This window comes from Lissotriton helveticus, chromosome 6 (assembly GCF_964261635.1).
Source record: "Lissotriton helveticus chromosome 6, aLisHel1.1, whole genome shotgun sequence".
Classification (NCBI taxonomy): domain Eukaryota; kingdom Metazoa; phylum Chordata; class Amphibia; order Caudata; family Salamandridae; genus Lissotriton; species Lissotriton helveticus.
Window position 1 is genome coordinate 1550725932 of NC_136067.1, and position 22689 is coordinate 1550748620.

Here is a 22689-nt window from a genome sequence, read left to right on the forward strand (position 1 = left end):
CTAGTAAACACTGCCTAAATGACTCCTCTATTCGCACAGTGGTAACTGTCCGGTGCACATGGATCACTTGCTGCTAATACTACTGCAGACGGACACAGGTCCAGGTCATATGTATAAATGTAGCCGGATCTGTGCCACAACAGAGGCATGCAGATGAAGTGTGCTAATCTCTGAGGTGTTAAATAAGTGAGGTGCAGGTAGAAAAATTTAGCGAGTTTAAATCTTGCGTTACTGGCTACCTCGCAAACTTGTGCAAAGGCCTGCTTTCACTCGCCCTCGGTGCGTGGAGACCGCAAGTCCAGTATCCATCTGTCTTTTATTGTGTAGACCACAACCCTACTATCTTCTTTCAAGGCTTGTATATATGTGAGATCCGTGCTCCTGTGGACCCTAATAAAGCAACAACGCTAATGTGCATGACTCCTCAGGCTCATCTGGAAACGAGATTCATATTTCACAAACTGTGCGTGATATTTTCACATATTGTAGGAGGTGACCATCCGGCACTTGAAACCACTCCCTCGCCTGATCGTAGGTCAAGAAGGTCCCGTTCATATACAAGTCCCCAGTTGTTGCGCAGCCCCCCTCGTACCATTTGGTCATATCCATGGCAGACTGGATTTGGTGGAAAACCTGCAGCCACCGAAGTGGGAGTGAGCTAGTGTATGGAGCCCTGCGGATGATCAGGGTGACAGCTTCTGCTACCTGCCGAATTATGTATGGGCATTCCCCAGGAGCCCATCATGAGATATCTCAGCAGTTCTGTCCTGTTGCCTCAGTCCGCCAGCAGAATCTTTTCTACATTACAACCTTCAGCACACCAATTGTGCTGCATATTGTAGCAGCCCCGCAAAATAATAGAGTCTGAAGTCTGGGAGTCCCAGACCCCGAGTCCGTATATAGCTTTAGTATCTTGAGTTTTACCCCGCTGCGTCCTCAGGCCCACACCAACTAGATTAGCAGACTGTTCAGGGTGTCAAAAGAGGATTTTGGGATGCTGCAGAAGAAGTTTTGGAAGACCTAAAGCCAAACGGGAGCATAACCATCCTCGCGATGGCCACACATCCAAGAACTGAGAGGGGAAGTCTGTTCCAGAACAGGACTGATTCCCTCAAGCCTGTAATATTCGCTCCCATATTTAGTGTATACTGTGCTTTGGCAAATGGGCTACCCGTATGCCTAAATTGCAAAAATGATCACTCTCCCAGCTAAACTCCACCTCAGGGATGTCCGAGGAATCTCCCTGTGCTAGTGCCGCCAATGGGAATACGATTGATTTTCGGCGATTAATATGCAAGCCCAACGCGGTCCCAAAAGAGGCTAATATATCTAGGAGTACTGTTACCGCCTCCTCCGGTTGGTCAATATAGAGAAGTGCATTGTCTGCGTATAATGAAATTAGGTGGGTGCGACCATCAGTGGTGATACCCCACAAGTCCATGTCTCGTCAGAACAAGATCGCCAATGGTTCTATTGCCAAGGCAAAAAGAAGCGGGGATAATGCCCCCCCCTGTCTTGTGCCCCTCTTAACGGTATATTCTCCGATACCAGGCCGTCACTGTGGACCCATGCTCTTGGTTGATAATGGAGATGTTGGAACCAGGCCATGTACTCTCTACTAAATCCCATTCTCCTCAGGACCTCCCACAAGCATTCCCAATGCAGAGTGTTAAATGCTTTCTCGATATCCAGGGCGACAACTGCTGCCTGGATATCGCTATCTGCCACCGAGTGTAACACATGTGAGAGGCAGCGTATATATTTTTTAAAGATTTTATTTATTGATTTTATAGCAAACAACATACAGTGCAGGATAGGTATGCTCGAAACGAGGTTTACAATATCGGTCCATTTCCATATTTAACAATCATCAACATCGTCACAACAAGACTGATCCTGGATTACACTGGGAGGGGGGGGCATTCTTTCTGTCCATTCCGACATTAGTGTTACTTTATGTAGTGGGTGTTGTCTCATTGTCTCTGTCTATGCTATGCAGTAAGATATCGTGTCTGGTTTGTGAGCTTGCAAGAGTCTGTGAATTAAGCAAATATGAGCGCAACGGCTGCCAGAGATCAAGTGGCCTGGAATTTGAGGGTTGCAGTTGTACATAGAGATTGCTATTCGTATTACAGTATGTCATACTGTGTAGCCAGGCTTGCAACATTGGTGGGTGTTTACCCCCCCAGTGTAACGCTACTTCTCTGTTGGCAAGCAATAGAGCAAGTGCATTGAAGCGCTGCGCTGATCTTGGAAGGTCATGAACATACCCCAAAAGTGCCTGCAGTGGTATGGGAGTGATGTCCAGTTCCATCATACATAACAGTTTCACGAATACTGCCTTCCAAAATTGGGCTATCCTAACACAGTTCCATGCCATGAATGCAAGTCTTCTATTGAGGAGCGGCACTTGGGGCATGTGTGAGGGTGTATTGGGTCCATCTGGTGTACTTTAACAGGGGTGACGTATGCCCCCCATATACATTTGAAATGTAGCAATTTATGTTTATAAATAAAGGAGATCATGCGTGTCTGTCCACAGCAGAAGCACCACTGAAAGTCAAAAATGGGCTGACCCAGGTCCCGTTCCCAAGCCGCACGTATCCCAGCGTCTCCATTGGGTAGCATGACAAATGGCAGACCTATACATTTTGGACATCAGATGCTCCCAGCTATTGTCTTTAATGAGTAGCGTCTGCGGGGAGGAGTCAGGTGGTTCAAGGGGATAACTGGGTATTTATGCTCTAAGGGCCCCCTGCAGCCTACGTAATACAAACTGATCCATAAATGTAGCGTCTCAAAAACAGGAGTCTTCAACATATGAGAAGGCGTGGCTGCTGGGGAATAAGTCTCCGAATGTCATCAAGTTATGTTTGGACATAGTACGCCTTACCAGCGCTTCCTGAGTGATTAGTAGCCAAAGGTTCTCTGCCAAGGGAATATCTGAAGAATAGAGAAGGTAGTTACTGGTTGCCCGAGTGAGTTGTTTCCTGGCCCAAATAGTTGTGAAGACTGTCTGAATATCATTAGGATCGCGGGGTATACCCACCCGCAGCAGGGCCGTCAAGGGGTGTAGGGTCCGTGAGGTCTGCCTCAGGCCGTCGGTAAAGGACCTGAGCGTCAGAATAATACCAGTGACTGGCAACCAAATAATATATGCGGAAATTCGGGACCCCAAACCCACCACGCTCATATGGTAATGTTAATGAATCCCAGCTAATCCGGGGTTGTTTGCTGCCCCCACACCAGCCTTATTAAATGTGAGCGAAGCGTGGAGAAGAAGCCCTTGTGTAACAGAATTGGGATTTTTAAAATAAATATAAGAATTGGGGCAATATAACCATTTTTAATATGGCGATTCGACCCGCCATGGTGAGGGGTAGCTTCAGCCAGCGTTCAATCTTACATGCTAGTTTCTCTATTACTGGGCCATAATTGAGCTGCAGTATTTGTTCCGTTTTTTTGTGCATGTGGATACCCAGATACTTGAGTCATTGCACCACCTAAGTGTGAATTCGGTGTCTCTGTCACAATGGGCCTCCGTCAGTGGGAACATTTCTGATTTACTCCAATTTATGTGCAGTCCTGACAGAGCATGGGCCCTAGATTATCGTTGGGGTGTCTCACATAAAGAATTATATTGTCTGCATACAGGGTGATAAGCAGTGGGCCCATTTTAAACTGCAGGCCCCTGAGGATGTGTCTTTCCTGGAGAAGGCATACCAGGGGATCCAATGCTATTACGAATAGTAATGGGGAAAGCGGGCAGCCTTGGTGGGTCCCCCGTGTGAGTGTAAAAGCAGACGTCAGAGTACCATTCAGACGAATGCACTCCAAAAGGCGTGTGTACAGCAGTGAGATTGTTGAAATAAACTGCGGTGGAACACCCAGTGTGGCGCTCGGGAAGGACCATTCCAGGGAATCGAAGGCCTTCTCGGCATCCAACAGGACCACTGCGGCTGGGACCTTAGGTACAATCTCTGGAGGGTGGCGAACAGAGTGCGGAGGTTAATGGCCATGGATTTATGCAGGATGAATATTGACTGATAAGGGGATACAATCTGGTCTATAATAAGGGACAGCCTGGTGGCTAAAATTTTGGCCAATATTTTGTTTCAAAATGTAATAAGGAGAGTGGCCTATAGGAGCCACATTGTTGCGGGTCTTTACCTGCCTTAGGAAGGAGCGTTATGACCTCCTTTCGAAGTGTTGGGGGGGGGGGGAGTTCACCAGATTCTTTAGCCTCCTGGTACACATCAATGAGATGCGGGGCAAGTATTTGCTTGTATGTTTTATAGAAGCAGGGTGGGGGCCGGATTCAGCCCCTTTGTGGCCGTTTTTGTAACCGGGGGACGGCAATATTGCCCCCCTGTAAGAAAATTGGCTGCAACTGGCCTTAACAAACAGCTCGGCCGCACCCCATCTCCCATGCCAGGGGGGCCGGCCGAGCAGTTTGCCAGGGCTGGTTTCTGTTCCCAGTCCGGCCCTGGGCCGCAGTAGTCTTGCTAGTGTGCAACCAGGCCTTTCGCCCTCACCATATCACCTGGCGACCGTGTATTTCCCCAGGAAATGTGATTCACGCTCTGCTGCCTCGTGAAATTCAGACATTAGGGTAGCCCGGCGTTGTAATCTGGATGGATGCTGTAGTGTTGCATGGTTTAGATCTATAGTTGCTAGCTGTGATTCCAATTGTGACAGCGTACGACGTAAGTCCCTGAGTATGCCTGCACTCTTTGAAATACAAACTCCCCTTATGATTGCTTTATATGCCTCCCATAGCGTGGCTTTAGTTTTCACCATGCCCATGTTGATTTCAAAATATTCTTCAATTGCCGAGCCGAGCTTGGATTTGAACAATGTATCCTGGAGGACCATCTCTGGAAACCTCCACTGTCTTTCCACCCCCCCTGCCCTTGAAATCCACAACTGTAGAACCGGTGCATGGTCTTACAGGGTAAGTGGGAGGTGCTTAATCGCACAGAGCCATGAGATCATATATGGGGCAAGTAACCAATAATCCAGTCGGGTCCATGTGTTGTGCGGAGCGGAATAGTGGGTGTACGCTGCCAGAGTGGGATGTAAATTTCGCCATGCATCTGCCAGCCTGTACGCCTCTCTCAGGTCTGCAAGCGTGCGCCTAGCGCTAGGTTTCGTGTCAGTGGTTGTGGATGTGAATGTGCTATCCATTTGGGGATCGGATAAAATATGTTGAGGTCACCCCCATGCAGACCCAGTCGGCTTCCATGTGGTCTATTCAGGACAGGAGGTCACGGAAAAAATCCAGATTGTCTACATTCGGGGCATAGACATTGACAAGGAGTATGGTGTATCCCAGAAGGTTCCCCTTAACCAATAAGTATCGCCCGCTGTGTCCACGTACACCTCCACTGCCCTAAACGGGACCCGCTTATGAACCAGAATCGAGGCTCCCTGGCATATGTAACATAACCCGCAAAGTACCTGTGAGGGCCCCATCTTGCGGCAAAACCAGGGGAGTTCTTGGGAGATAGGTGTGTCTTGTGGAGAAAAGCAATGTCAACCTGGTGATTCTGTAGATAACGCACTACTTGTTTACATTTACGAGTGTTGTTCAGGCCCCGGATGTTCCAGGACATCAGTGTAATGTTTGCAAATGGGAGAATCCTACTCTCCATAGTCGCTGTTGTCAGTGTATGTGTGTTGTGGACCTGTGTGGTTGCACTTGTATGATATGAGCGTCAGTCTAACAAATCAGAATATAAAGGTGTTCCAACAAACCCTTTCACCTACACCCATCCCCAAACCCTCTGCATAGGGGTGATACCAAAAACCTTAACAGAACATTAAAAGTAATTAATACAATGTTGCAAATACCAAGGTGCTACTTCACTTGGGGGGAGGCAACGCTGCGCCGAGTCCCTGATTCTGTATGGTATGAAATAAACAATGAACTGGCCAAAGCCATGTCTAGTGCGCCAATATTTCTGCAGCTGGTCATTGAAGTGCGGGGCAGATGTGATTCATTTCAACATTGTTTGTGTTGCCTGATGGTTATTTAGCTGGCTGTGAACAGTTCCAAACTGGCCCCTGAGTCAGAGACCGGAGGGGGCCGGCCCGGGGAGGGTGATCGCCGCGTCCTTCCTGTGTTGGAGCAAGAGCAGAAGAACTCCTGTGCCGCTGTAGGGGAATCAATAATCCGCAACCTCCCATCTATATCTACTTTTAAATGTGCTGGGTACAGTATCCCGTATTTCAGGCCTAATTTACGGAGGGAAGCCTTGACAGCGTATTTCCTGTGAGCGTCCTGCACTATGGCTGTGAAGTCCAGGTAGAGCGATATGAATGACCCCTGCCAATCCAGTGTTCCATTCTCCTGGCACCAGCCGGAACCCAGTGTCCCGATCTTTGAAATTTAGGAGCCGGGCTAATATCGGCAGCGGGAGGCAGCCTGGGCTGGGACGAGGACCCAGAGTGTGGTACGCTCTCTCGACCACAAATGTGGTAGTCAAGGATGCGCGGCCAAATAGGTCTATCAGTATGTTTTCCACAAGGCCATCTAGGCTGCCTGTGTTTGTGGACTCTGGCAGTCTAAGTATGCGAACATTATTGCGTCTTCCCATAGCTACCAAGTCCTCACTCTTGATTGCTATGTTCTTGAGGAGTTTCTCCATTCACTCCAACCTCTTGGTGGTTTGTGCCGAGCCATCTTCCAAGTCTGAAATTCTGCCCTCCGTGGTGTCCAACCTGCCCTCGTGTTGATCTAGCCTGGCACCCATTGTGTCCAGTCGCATATCTAGTGCGTAGAAGCGTGTGTCCAGGGTTTTGAGGCCAGCCCTAAGTTCCATCATGAGGGCGTCTGTTCCTTGTGTAGTGGTCACAGCAGGGGCAGGAATATTTTCATCCTCCGCCATCTCCGTGCTCACAGTTTCAGTCCCCCTGCCGGCCTTGTTGAATGTCAATTTCTGCTGCTTGGGGTCCCCGCGGACAAGTCCAGTTAAGGAGAGACTGCTTCGAGCCCCCGTGTGTTGTGACTAGGGGTGGGCGGAATTTGCGTAATCGAATTACGCAAATCTCCGCGAAACTGTAAAAAATCTCCGCGAACACGCAGAAATTCAGCGAACACGTCTAATTGCTTGTTTGCGATGCTTTTTTCCCCATTCGTAATCGCTGTTTGCGTGCTCGGGAGGAAATATCTCGCAAACACGCATTTTGAGAACGCAAACAAGCAAACATTTTTGCGAAGTTGCGAAACGCAGAATTTTGGGCAATTTCGCATTCTCCGCGGAACGTGAAATTACCCAAATTCCGCAAATTCTGCGAGCGGAACGGAATTTACCGCCCAGGCCTAGTTGTGACTAGTGTAACGTCATACACTAGAAACACAAAAGGATTTTTTAAAACACATTGAGTAGATCGTGTGGGAGTCAGACTTCCTTATGATAGCACTTGATGTGGCTAATCTGTATACCAGCATAGCACATGAGAATGAGTTGGAATTCATTAGGTACTTTTTGAAAAATTGTCCATTGAAATCTATGGAGCATAGTGAGATGCTACTGGAATTTTTAGACTTCTGTCTTCATAATACATTTTTTATTTTTCAGGACCAAGTGTACACACAAATTAAGGGACGGCCATGGGAACTTGCTTCACCCCCAGCTACGCGAACTAGTTTGTGGGCTGGTGGGAGAAGCAGGCGGCATGGTCAGACACCTATGACAAGTGGGTTGAGCAAATTGTGAGCTGGAGGCGTTATATTGACAACCTCTTCATAATTTGACAGGGTTCGGAGGAGTCAGCAAGAGAGTATATACCACTCCTTAATTGCAAAATTTAAACCTAAGATTCACCAGTGAGATTAGCTCCTCAGAGGTCAATTTTATGGACCTGAAGGTATTTTTGAGAGGCAAAAAGGTCAACACAGCAGTGTACAGGAAACCAACAGGGAACAATTTTGTACTGCATACCAAAAGAAGTCACCCCTGCAATCTGATTAATAGTATCCCATAAGGATAACTCTTAAGGATAAAAAGGAACAGTTCAAGGGAGGAAGACTTTCAGAATGAGGCACAGGAGAGTATACAAAGATTTGAAGTGATGGGGTATCAAAAAGGAATTAAAAAAAAAAGCTATGAAAAGAGTTCAGAACAAAAACAGAGCAGACCTCTTGAAAAAGGAGTTTAAGATTAAGAATGATAACTTCCAATTGATCACAAGTTTCTCGAATGCAGCCAGTCAAGTTAGAAAAATCGTACAGACAAACTGGCGTAAACTCAAGTCCGACGCAGTGATAGGCTAAAGATTTACCATCCCATCCCTCTCTAACTTTTAGAAAGACACGGTCTATAAGAGACCAACTAGTGGGGAGTTACCTACCTCCAGCCAGATTGCACAAAGGTTTACAACAGATACCGGGGTTTTACCCTTGCGGTAAATGTAAAGCCTGTGCCAATAGCAATTAAATTCATATGCGATTCGAGGCCTATGGGACCCTGTCCGCATAACAAAGTTTATTAAGTGTAACATGCCTTATACAGTGTATTGCCTAATTTGCCCTTGTAACCTGAGGTACATGGGAAGCACAATCCACCCTGTAAAGATACACATCCTTGCACATAAGAGAGCGATTAACAAAAGCGATCCCAGTTATCCAATCGCAAGACATTTTCAGACTCACTATCAGAGCAATAGGAATTTGCTCAGATATTTCTGTATTGATCATGTGCCACGAGACATAAGAGGTGGCGATAGGGAGAAGAAATTACGCAGACTAGAATCATGGTACATACTGGATATGTTAATGAACTCACCCAGAGGGCGGAATACTAGGGAATAGTTGGGAGTGCACTTATAACTGAGAACCAGGTAGGGCAGCAAACGAATGAAGAACCAGACAAAGGAATTAGTTAGGGGACATTTACAAATCTGCACAAATGAAATAACGTAAAACAATTAGCTGAATGTTTCAGCCCAACAAGGGCGGAATTATGGCTGTTATTATTTTTTGAGTCACGCATGTGTACAATGTAAACAATCAGATGAATGTCTCAGCCCATCCAGGGCGAAATTTTGGTTGCTATTAACTTTTGAAGTCACCCATGTGCATTATGCAAGGAAATTGTACAATCTATAAAGGAACAATGAACAGCAGAATGTTCCTGACAACTAATGCAAACAGAAAGAACAAGGAATTAAGTAGCATAACATATTGATGTAATTTCTGGGTATCCCATCCGCCATATGGATGTGCTTTTACAATGTAAAATGTATTGTCCCCATATTTAACAATGGAAAGCATGGAAGTAGATGAACATACACCGTTACAGAATGGCGGAACTGTTTAATTTGTATGGATGAACTATTATAATCATATGAAATTGAATTTGATTCATAACTTAGAAGCATCATGCATTGAATTGTGATAATTTGAATGTTTGCTTTCATGCAATTGCAATAATTAAGGAAACAGATGAAGAATTGTATAATTTGTCTTCAAAACCACCATTTACAGATGGCGGCATATTAGCATTGTCCCACCACCAATTAATATGGATGATTTGTCAAATAAAAGAGGCACAGAGGCGGTCGCCAACAATGACAAAGGTGATCCGTCTAAGCGCATTTGTAGTAAACAGTACGAATAAATCCTAACGTGGATTTACCCCTGGAGGGCCTGACTTATTTTGAAGGTAGCAGATATATATATATATATATACACACATACACACATATATATATATACATATATATATACATATCTCAAGACCATATAGATGCTCCGTCTGTCAGTGCCATTGCTTTTGCCAAACAGAGAATCACGAACCACCGGAGATGTAGGCAATTATTCTTTTATTGTCCTCAAATTACGCGTTTCAGGCCACACTCCTGATATAACGAGAGGACAGCAGGTACGGACCACAACATGTTCGAGTTTCCACAAGCAGTGCTTTATTGCATGGTGTAATTAAAGTGAATCAGCATCATAAAATGCGAAGTACAGTGTCCAGCCTGAAGAATTTCGACCGTGTTTCCGCAGTCTTGCTCATATATATATATATATATATATATATATATATATATATATATATATATACACACACACACACACACATACACACACACACACACACACACACACATATTATAGAGTGGCAGTAGCCACTCTGTAGTTATAGTTAGGGTAACCAGAGACTTAATAACTTGGCACTCATTTGACGTATGTCCACGAAAATCTGCAGACCTGTAGCACCTTGTTAATTATTGGAGGACTGAAAGTTTTGCGGTGTTTGGGCAACCTGGTGCAAAGAAAAAAAGGGGGGTACCAAATCAGGCTTGAAACCCATGCATTTTACATAGACTTTGTATTTTGTGTAGCATGAAAATGGCCAGTCGGATTTTGCAGAAAGTTTGGCAGCATAAGAAATTAGGGTGCACAAATGAATCTTTTGGGTACAGCAGGGAAGAAGGGTAAGCTTTTTTTAGGGTATTATGTTTTTCAACCTAGTGATATCTTACAGCGCAATACTATGAACAGTAGCAAGGAAGCCAAGAAAATAAACTAGACTGCATATGTAAAGTTTCAGATTTACTACATAAACAACATTTATGGTCACATGCTAATGGAAACCCACAAAGAAATATATAACAAATAGAATACATCTTAATCTACTTAAGGTTTCTTTGCATGCTCTCTGGATCACAAAATAAAAGTGGCCAACAAGCCAAATCAAAACCATCTTCCTTATGCAGTTCTGTGCAATAAAAAGGAAAAGTGACCTAGCAGTGAGCTACAGAAACTAGATTGCATATGTAAAGTTTCAAAATTACTACATGAACAATTAAAAGACACATTTATGGTCACATAATTCTGTAAACCAATAACCTCTTCGATGCGTCGGACGACTCCATAAACAAAACATAAAACATACAATACAATAGATAAAAAGAAAGAAATCATATTAAACATGTTGCCACTCTGTAGTTATAGTTAGTATTCCAAATGATAGGAATTCCTCGGATAGTAGCTCCCTAAAACCCTTTCTCCCATTTGACGAATCACTACAAAACTTTCCAGACCTATAGCATTGAGATGATGTAAATGTTTGTGGTGATTCATTAAGGGGATGCAAAGGTAAAAGGGGGTCCCAAACACATTTTTCCACCAATCCATTTTCCATAAATAATTGTATTTGATGTAGTGCGAAAAAGCCTGAATGGATTTACATGAAATTTGGCAGCATTATATATTGTTGTCCAGCGATTATGCCTTTTGGGTACTGCAGTTAAGTAGGGTAATTATTTTTTTAAGTTATAAGGCATTTAAATGTAGTGATAACTGTCACATTTTGTGAAACTAATAAGATACATGCCGCATCAGGGGAGGCACTCTACTATACGCTACTACCTATAAGTAGTTCTCCGGTATACAGCATAGCGTACTAAATTTGAAGCTTTTATATGGTTGAAATATTATATGTATACCAAAATTGAAAATGGTGTATGCGAGATGAAAGTGTGAGCATTTTTAGAACTCATATGCTGAAGTTTGTAGAAAAATGGTTGCATTTCCAAAATATATTTAAAGCTAATATTTGAGTGCTAAATCTTGTGGCTCAAGGGGTGGCTTTTTAGTCATATTATTGTGGTGTTCACTGCGGGCAATCTTGCATAGGGTAGCCACCAATGTAATCTTGCTTAATGTGGCAACTATTACAACACTAATAACATTAGTAGCTCGGTGATTTTCATTGAGCACAATTAGCTCTGATTACAGAAAAGGTTGGTGACCTCTGTTCTTCGCTTTTTGATTGGACCCCACTCCACTGCACACCAAACCACTGTATGCTATTACACTCTATCCCACCCCACAATGCACAATTGCAGTCTAAGCCACTTCACTGTACGCCACTCCACTGTAAGCTACTATACTGTACTCTATTCCACTTTACGCCACTCCACTGTACACTACTACACTATTACACTCTTAGCCACTCCAGTCTATGGTAATCCACTCTTCGCTATTCAAATTTATGCCACTCCACTGTATGATACTACACTCTATGTCACTCCAGTGAACTCTCCTCCAATCTATATAACTCCACTCTACAAAACTCTCCTACACTCTATGCCACTCTACTAGACTTCACTTCACTCTATACCCATGCACTTCACTGTCGAAATTGGCACTCAATTCTACGCCCGTAGACTCTATTGTACAACACTCTACTCCATTCATAGACAGTTACCAACACTGTACGACAGAGCACTCCACTCTACTGTATGATACGGTAGTCCAATTTATAAGTTTCCTTGATCTACACTGTGCCACTTCAATGTATGCCACCCCCCTCTATGATAATCCACTGTACCCTACTCCACTCTACGCCACTCCACTGTACACCACTCCACTATGCAGTATTCGACTGTACGGCATTCCACTGTATGCTACTCCACTTTACAGTAATCCACTCTAAGCCACTACAGTGTATGCCAATCCACTGTACGCTGCTGCATCATCTGACACTCTCCTCCACTGTATAAAACTCCACTTTATAAAGGTCTACCAGTCTTCATGGCACTCTACAATAGCCTACTCCACTATATCCCTGTACACCCGACTGTACAACTCTATACTCCACTATATGCCAGTACACTCCAATGTACAACACTCTATTCCACTATAACACATTTTTCTATAAGATACAGTACTCCACTCTACTGTTCGAGACACCACTCCAATTTATAACTGTTTACTAACTTTGCTAACACTCCACGACACTCTACTTTACAACACACCAATACATTGTATTGTACTTTCTCCACACTATGTTATACCACACCACTCCACTCTACTGTATGAGACTTTACCTCACTGTACTCTACAGCAGTCCACTCTACGCAGCTCCACTGTTTCACACACTACTACACTCTATGCAACTCCACACTACTACACTATGTGCCACTCTCTGACACTTTACTCCTGTCTATACTGCTTCACTCCACTGTAATATACTGTATGCCACGATACAACACTCTACTCCACTCTATGATATTCTAGTCCACTATATGACACTGTATGCAACTCTTTGTATGCCACTGCACCCCACTTCACTCCACTCTACTCCACAGTTTGCCACTCCACTCTAGCCACTCAATGCCAGTGTACTCTTTAACACTGTATGCCAATGCACTGTACTGTACACTACTTCACTCTACATAAATCAACTAGACTGTTCGCCACTCTACTCTACTGTAGTCTGCATCACTTTCCAATACTATAAGACACCCCACTGCACTCTACTGTACAACATGGTACTCCAGTTTATGACACTGTACTTGACCATAATTAGGCTTTCCAGTTTTAAGTGTCTATTTTTGGTAAATTCTGGTGTTTTTTTTCCAGTGATTTCAATACTTTTAAAAAACAGTGGCTATCAGTGGGTTCACATATTTGCGTAATTAAAAACATCAGAAACAGTGTTTTTCCGGTGTTTATGGAACATTTTGCTTTTATTATTACTTACGTTCTGCACTGACAGTACATGGTGTATATTATTATTATTATTAATGAGTTTTATAACGCGCCTGGTTACCCTTGGGCATCCCCGCGCTCATCCAGAGAGATACGCCAAAGCAAGAGACACAGGAATTAGGCAGGGAACAAATGAGTTTTTAAAAGTTTACGAAACCGCAGGGTGCTCGTTTCCAAGCGCAAGTGCAGCGGGAGGGAATTCCACAATGTTGCCACATTTATGGAGAATCTTCTGCCACCGGTTCTTGCCTTCCTGACCCTCGCAACTTGCAACAATTGTAGATGATCTGAACGAAGGGCACGAGAGGCCTTATAAGATTGAACCATATCCCGTAGGATAGGTGGGCCCTTCCCTTGCAAAATTTTATGGGCCATACAAAGTGCCTTAAATTTCACCCTCTCTCTGACAGGGAGCCAATGTAGCGCCTTCAGCGCAGGGCGAGCTGACTGACGCCTGGGAAGGTCCGTCAGGAGCCTGGCGGCCGCATTTTGCACTTGCTGCAGTTTGTTTAAGGTAGATTCTGGGGCCCCCAGAAACAGCGCATTGCTAAAATCCAGCCGTGAGATGATGAGCCCCTGGATGAGTAATCTCCTGGCGGCCACTGGGAGGAGAGGTAGAATCTTCCGGGCTGACCAGAGCAGACCGAAACACACGCCTGCGGTCTTTTTAGCGTGTGTCTTGAAAGAAAGGTCCTGCTCCAGCCACACCCCCAAGCTCTTGATCTCCTGTTTGGGGGTGGGTGCAACTCCCAGGCAACTAGGCCAACTACTAGGTGACAAGGAGGGAGGGGGTGTGGCTGGAGCAGGACCTTTCTTTCAAGACACACGCTAAAAAGACCGCAGGCGTGTGTTTCGGTCTGCTCCGGTCAGCCCGGAAGATTCTACCTATAGACAGTGTAAGTACAGTGTATATGAGGAATACATTTTTACAATTCAAACTTTTTGTAGTACACCATGCAATACTTCTTCAGTAATCATGCACGCTCGCTCTTTTCTTCCCATGTAAACTTTTATCTGTGAAAAGGCCCTCTCAACATTGGCACTTGAGACAGGCAATGCCAAAACAGCCAGTACACAATTTGCTAACTCTGGCCACTGACAAAGCTTCCCATGCCAATGCTGGTGCACCTGAAGATTGTGATTCTCTGGGACAGGTTCTGCAACAAATGCATTGAACTGGGCGCATATGCTCTCACAGTTATTGAAGCGGTCAAAAATTGAGCGGTACTTTACAAAGTCCGGATAAAAAATTCCCCTTTACATAAGGGATTTAGAAGTTGTGCAGAGTACTACAGAGATGCTTCATTGACTTCAAATGCCATGGTTTGTGAAGGGACATTTCTAAGCATCATTGCAAGCCAAATCTCATGCACTTTAAAATAACATTTCCTGAATTTCTCCACAACATGTCTTTGCCTACCAAGTGGCAAGCATTCTAACATGGAACATGTTGCAGTGCCAATTCACTAAAAGTGTCACACAGCCTAATCTCAAGTTGACGTTTCACATCTACACCAATTACACTGAACAGTTGGTAGACAAGGGTGTTTTCAGACTCTAGTTTTTTAATTATGTCCACTACAGTAGTCATGCTTTCCTGTAAAAATATAAGAATGCAGTAGAGTGTACTTTTATTCACATCACTATCAATATGCGACTGAAGATCCTCACATTTCTTGCCTTTCCTATTATACCTCAGCAAAAATTCTCTAAACGGTCACCACATGGATAATATAGCATTTACGGCCCCTAGGACTGAGAACCACTGGCTAAATGACACAGATGGAATGACTCTTTCTTTGATGCCACACACAAAGCCACCATGAGAAAATCTGCGCTTTAGTTCCCGTGCATAACTTAACAGTGCACTAGAATGGACTACATAGTCATTAGCATTCTTCATCAACTCTGAAGATTGTAAAGATGCTTTCAGCATACCATCTAGCAAGTGGCAAGGATCTCTTACAGAGAAGCACTTCAGCTCAGGTATTGATTTGGACAGGTCATCACACAACTTTTTCATATACATAGCTGAATCACTTCAAATACAAAATATATCACTCCAATCTTTGGTGACAGCACTCTTTTCACATATACCTATCGCTACCCTTGCATGGAATGTTTAAAGTCTGGGGTGTTGGCAATTCACCTACTCTCAATACTGACTCGCTAGAAAAGGGGGCTGATGTATCAAAGGTTTTCAACCATTCTCTGCCTGTGGGTAATTGTGACGGTACATATTGAGAAAGATTCTTACGAAACCAGCCATTTCACTTACCAGTGAGAGAATCAAATGTAGCCAAAATATCAAATGATTCTGATATTTCCTGATTTTCAACAGTTTATAAAATAATTAAATAAGACCAACAGCATGCTTCTAAACCTTGCATCTTTAGACCAAAGACCACAAAACTGACAAAAACAAAAGGAAGGAGAAACAATATTTTAGTGCCATCCTAAAACAACAGAACTCAAGCAGAATAATGTAATCCCAGTCTTTCTTGCTGCTACCTTGTATAACAAACTTACATTGTATTTGCCCCTTCAGGAAGAAATAAAAATGACTATTTCACTCTCCTTTTCCTTTCTTTGAATGGCATTTAGTTTGTGGTTGTGCAGGAGTTTATCAGTGTTTATATGTTTACATTGGTAACGGATATTTCCCTTCTGGTGGGGTTTTATCAATTATTATAGGTTTAAACCTAAAACAGAATAACATAACTGTAATCTAAGCCACTCCACTCCTTTTCACTATAGTCTATGAAAAACCATTGCACTCTATGACACTTTACTCTACACTACATCAGTTTACTCCACTCTACTCTCTTACACTTTATCCCACTCTATGTCACTGTACAATATTCCGCTCAATATGTTCTTTTGTCCAACAATCTACTCCACTGCATGCAACTCAACTCTACAACACTGTACTATACTCTGTGACACTCTACCCCACTCTATGCCCATCCACTATATGCCACTGCACTACACTGTATGACACGACGATATGCCACTCAACCTCTCTTTATGATATGCCACTCCACTATATGACATGGCACTCCACCACACTCTCAACAGTTAAAAGGTAAAAAGCATTAAGTGATATCAGAGGCCTGGGAGATACATGGTATTCTAGAAAGTGCCACCTCCAGCCTCTGATTCGATTTGCGCTGGCCTTGATTTAACTAGCTTGCGGGACATATTTCATGATGAGTTAGAAGGTGGCATTGTCTTCAGAAAGTAGCAGCCTGAAGTCTCTGGCTGTGGCTCCACCTTGATGTCTTGGTCCCTGCACCATCCCCGTCTTCTTGACGGTGCGTCATGGTATGACGCGCTAGGCACCGATCTCACTGGTACACAAGCGTATTTTTGAATCGAAAGGCATGGCGGGCAATGCAGGATGTCTTGTCAAACTCCAGGGAAAGACAGGAGTTACAGACCTAATGGTGATCGGTCCAAGGGTATTTTGAGTGGCACTCTGGATAGTACTAGAAAGGGGCACATTCCATCATGGAGTCTCGATGTAAGAAGCAGAGGAGATGGCCCGAAGAGGGCAATGGAAGGAACTTGTTCACCGAAGTTAACGGATGTGACTGTGGTCGAAGCAGAAGAAGACTGATTATGCAGACGGGGGTGGAAGAACAGAGAGGTACCAGTGATGAACAAAAGAGGGCATCAATTCGGAGCTCTCAGGATGAACGTCCAAACTGGACAGCCGAAAGAAACAATCTATCAATGGAGTTGAAGCCAATGCTCAGGTAGAGTCATCATGCTTTGTGACTTGAAAACTTCAAAGAAAAACAAGTCGAACATGTCTGAGTCCAACACTAAATGGCAGGGGTATGCACAGCATGTGTATGTACAGCTACACATGCCACAAACATTGTGTTCTTTTATCACAGAAGCGTCCAGAAATGTGAGAATAAAATTCAGTTTGAAAACTACCTAAATAGAGCATATCTAACCCATGAAGTACGCACAACATGTGCTCTGGGGCACGGGACAGGTGTCTGGGATGCTCATGCGATGGAGCCGACCTCCTGAACAGAACGAAGGACTTCAGGCTAGTGAAGACTTGTGGAGCCTCAGCACAGGGAATCATCACAATTCAGACAGGTAACAAAGACCAATATTCGGGTGGAATTGCTTTACTGTGTCACTTTACCCAGAGAAAACATGAAAAATAACACAAGCAATTCACTGCTCTGGGACATGGCTAAATTAAGCATTACAATGGCAAGGAATTTACAAACTGTTCTGCCGCAGTTGCTTGTCTATTTAATCCAAGTAAATTGGGCACAACTGAAGCATCTGTCCTAATCAGAATAGGTGAGAAGGCACACCCAAGTCACCGGGGACAGAATGAGGCATACTATTTGATGCAATTTGGCACCCCACTCAAGAACCTCCCACATAATCGAGTGAGGTGATACGAGGGTGGAGGAGGTTAGACCATCAGTCTATTCTACTCTAAAATTAGTGTAAGGCAATTCATCCCCGCCCACATCAGGGCCCCAAATGTAGGATTCAGTAGGAGAAATAATGATCTGATAAGAAAGTATTATGATACCTGAAGCATATTGCATAACCATGATCTCTGTTAATGTTGCATTGTTGTATGTGTTTTGATGTGCATCCTTAATTTGTATAGGTTGTAAAACTCATAAAAAGTTTACAATTTATTTTTTTTAATGCATAAACATATATTGGATTGCCTTCCCTTTTGCGGAAATCCGTTAGTCACAAAATAAAGCAATTCCTGTCAATGAGGGGGTGAGAAACCATTGCTGTTTATGCACTACCAAATGCTGAACATTCAATAATATGTCCGATATTTTTGAAGACTCAAACACAATGGGAAATTAGTGTTACTCAAATATATTACCTGGACTTCTTCATCTATTGGATAGATAGGGTAATACAGACACGACTTATGAGACAGCCGGAGAATTTCCTTCAGGAAGTGCTTTGTATAATGCTTGAATATGGGGTTTAAGGCAAAATGAAATAGATGGCCATGCTCCTCCCGTTGGTGATGATTGAAGTATATAAAATCTTCAATGTTGTAATGCGAGCGAATGTATTCAATATTCTGGAAGAAGAAAGCAAAAAAATTAAAATTACCTGAATAACCATATATAATACTGCCCTAATTCAAAATATACATCATTGACCATTTGGTTTTCACAGCTGAATAGATTTATTCAAGTAAATGATTATAGAAATAAAGTTAAAAAATGTAAGAATATTACTTCTAAAGGAGAAATCGTGTGAAAGTGGTATGGAAAGGAAGCATTTGATATAGGGTCATGGCTTCACAATATGCAACTGAAGGACCTGAATTACTGGCCTAGACACAATAATGTATGCATTTTGGTTCTAGTTGAGGGGCCGAAACAGGCCACATTTAAGGCTTTATTATTCCTTCCATTAGAGGTGTGGTTCCTGATAATCCAGCGTTGAGGCATCATGTGATAGACTTCCAGCACTGATCACATGCCCAGCATCTTACCTCCTGGAGCACCTCTCCCCTCCTGACCCATAGAGATGGTGCAAGCCCATTTTTGCAACAAAAACAATTTAGCTGCTACAGCAAGAGAGCTAGAGGAAGCCAATTACCAAGCACTGACTTTGCCCTGACTTGACCCGTGAGCGCTAAGTACCCCATAATCAAAGTGTCAAAATACTCATGATCCATTGTGAATTCTACTCTGAGTCTCGTGGTAGGGAGCTCAAGACTCAGAGTGCATGTCAAGATTGATCACACATTTTTTACATGCCTATTAAAATGGAATCCAATCTGAGTTCTATTGACCCAAAATGTTCACATGCTTGCTGTGATGCAAGTACACATTTTTTAATATAGGATGTTGATTAGACCACCAAAGAATGCCTCCATTTTAGGGGGGGTTGGAGCAACGCGCTCCATCTCAAATTACATAATTTGCTATTCTACCAACTGAGATTGTCACTGCGATGCTACCAACATCTCCTGAAGGAGACACAGGGTGTATACCAGATATAAATCATAAGACATGATTGAGATATTTTCCTCCAACTTGAGGTGGACAGGATGGGCCTTGACCTTGGCTGTTGCTGGTGGGTTGTTGACTCTTTCCACTTTCTTTTATTAACACACACCCTAGATCTGCCTCTGAGAGTGAACTTTGTGAAAAGTCATCTCTTACCTAGTCTGACATAAAAACGTGTTTCAGAGATTCAGAATCTGCAAATGGAGTTAATTCAGAAAACTATTTTATTTTGAATATAGAATGTATTCTCATGTTGGGGCCATGAGCCGAGTTGAAATGAGCTGCTTTTCAAGATTGAGGAAAATGTTCAGAAACAGGTTATAAGGTTCAGCATCGAAACATGCCTCACCAGGATGCGTTTCAAGTTCATTGCAAAGAATCAGACCAAAATGATGTTTTGCAGCCAATGTCTAACCATCAAAAAGTTTGCTCAGAGATACAGCAGATGCCACTAGGGAGCAATCAGACTAAAGGTCTCTAAATTTTGATTGGAATCCCTCGATGAGAGGAGAGGAACATATTAATCAAATTACAAAGCACTGTCCAATGCCTCAAGGGAGAAAAGGTGTAAGTGACACACCTGCTGGAAACACGATTGAAATCAAATTAGGGGAACTTTGGGCAGAGCCCATATTCCATGCATACAATATGCGATCTGATGGATGAACATGGATACTGTTTCCAAAGAAGTTACCCTTTCGAATACCCGTGTATTCGGAGGATAAACAAGGTGATTGGGTGTCAGTTACTTTTGAATGCATAGAGTCAATATCAATAATCCCAGCTTTTACATTACTGTTGCTGCTGAACTGATAAGATTTGGGGAGCATGACCTTGTGTAGGCAGGAGATTTTGTGTTCTAGGAAACATTCTTGTCAAATTTGTGGCAATCAACATAGTACACAATCTTACCAGAGAGTGTTTAGATTACGAGCTGGATGATGGGTGTAGAGACATTTAACCTAGTCCAGAGAGTACTCGGCTTATTCATATCTCGCTGGAATAGATATGACATTCATATACATGATTAGCATAGAGTAGGTGTCTGGCATAGAATATAGCCACAGACTTTCTGATCACTTGTTACATGTTTATGCAGAGAGGGAGGCACAGAACATCAGTGTGCAGATTAGAACCATCAGCTTTCCCAAGACTCTAATTTTAGGCATATTATAAGTTTGCATGCACAACTATTTATGAAGCCGGGTATGTTCCAGAAATAGATTGCATCCGTTGGGGAAGCTTTGAGTCGCTCCCACAAAGGGTGTACACATAAAAAAAACATAAGATTGAATTTAGCAGCCTTGAACTCAAGATGTAAGCACTCCAAAGGATGGCTCTGACTGACTGTAGAGAATAAGTTTCTGCCGATCATATTTAGGCAACAATATATAACTGCTGCAATCAGACGGAGTCTAATTAATTATATGAACAATAAAATGGAAATGTTATTGGCGGGTGGTAAAACTGGCAGGCCAGTAGCTCGGATAACAAGCAAAGAGATTGGACCATCCCACATAGGGAAAGTAACCAGTTAAAGAAACAAGAGGATTATAGACCTTAATTATATGAGTGAAAAATTAAAGAAATACCGTGAAGCTCTATACTCCATTAACCTACTACAGGTCAATGTAGTCGTTAGAATAGGATACTCATGAAATGTAAACAACTGTGACTAAAAAGAGGTACCTCAGAAGAGCCTGGTCAAAAAATGCATGACATCACTGAACAATAGATTTGGACAGCAATTAAAGGGATGCTGCAAAGCAGGGCTACTGGGGTGATGGACTAGGTTTTTAATTTTACTAAACTTTTCAGCATCTGCTACTTCCTCACCTCTTTGTACTCTTTTCTGAGGTGCTAGAACAGAAACCCAATGCCCTGATGCTCGGCGAGGCCCGAACCCCAGTGTTTTCGGAGTCATCTCAAGATACCAGTAAGTATGATTCAGACAATTGTGATACTACATTTTAGTTAAAATATTATTGGATAAACTGGAGGGTGTGGGCCTCTCAGTGGTACACCCAGATCGGATTGGTTTTGTCCTTAGCAGGGACACCACACAGACATTTGATGACTACATCTTGTAATGGCAGAATATAAAACTAACGGGAAAACACTATTGTCAAGTTAAAAGCACAAAAGGTCTTTGACTCCTTCCATTGGAAGTAGCTGCACAAAGTACTGGCTCCATAGAACTGGGTTCATGCATCAGAGTATCGATTACAAAAATGTCTCTGAGCATGAAAGAAATATATGATCATTTGGGTGTTTGGATTGAACTGACAGGTGTTTGCCCCTCCCCCCCCTTCCCTTTAAGTCAGGGTATCAGAAAACAATACCCTTCGTATTGAGCATTATCAGTGCCACTTATGAACTAAAGATTGGTTTCCTATTAAGCCTTTGTGTACTGTATGCTTAGAATGTATTCTTGCTCAATCCAAGGTCTCAATTTTATGAGCACCTACTTCTGGTGGAGTTCTATTCAACTACTTCTTTAGGATATAGTGGAAAAACTCACACAGTGATGCAAACTACTTCTGTCTACGAGTAGACCAGATGCAATAAAAACAACTGTTCTCTACAAAAGTATTCATAAATTCACGAATGCGCCATTCAATATCTCCCATCAAACATTTGTAAAACTAGACTCCATATCAAAAACACTAAATATGTTCGGGAAGAGCTCTTCATGTGAGGTGGAAGACAATGCAATTAACATTTGGAGCAGGTGGTCTTTCTGTCCTAAATATTCTTCAATATTCCTGGGCCACACAATGCCAACACATGTCCGGAGGGTTAAAGAGAAAAAATACGCATACACAAACACACACACACAAATATAGAAATGGTAAAGATGGAATAAGAGCGACTCGAGGAGGAGCAACAGAACACTTTACATTTTTAAATGGCCATGCTAGTGACAAAAAGCTTACATAGGCTAGCATTCTGGAAGGAAAACTATCTTGGGGGGAGGGGTGCACCATGTAAACAAAAAAATATATATTTTTAGAAAAATGGAAGCCATCTGTACAGCAGTAGGTAACCTACCAGGAAGGAAAAAAGTGCCACCTTGATGGATGAGTCCAACATAATCATGTTGACAGTTAATTGATCTGAGTGAGAAAATTCAACACTAAAGTAAGT

At 43.0% G+C, this 22689-nt stretch overlaps 1 protein-coding gene across 5 annotated transcripts in view; it reads right to left on the reverse strand.

The window, feature by feature from the left end:
• Positions 1-22689, reverse strand: part of CFAP61 (cilia and flagella associated protein 61) — a 2132686-nt gene that overhangs the window by 1442094 nt on the left and 667903 nt on the right. For all 5 annotated transcript variants that reach the window (XM_078649333.1, XM_078649336.1, XM_078649335.1 and 2 more), the window contains exon 16: positions 18396-18602. In XM_078649333.1, coding sequence (XP_078505459.1) covers positions 18396-18602 — 207 coding nt within the window. The remainder of the gene's footprint in view (positions 1-18395; positions 18603-22689) is intronic.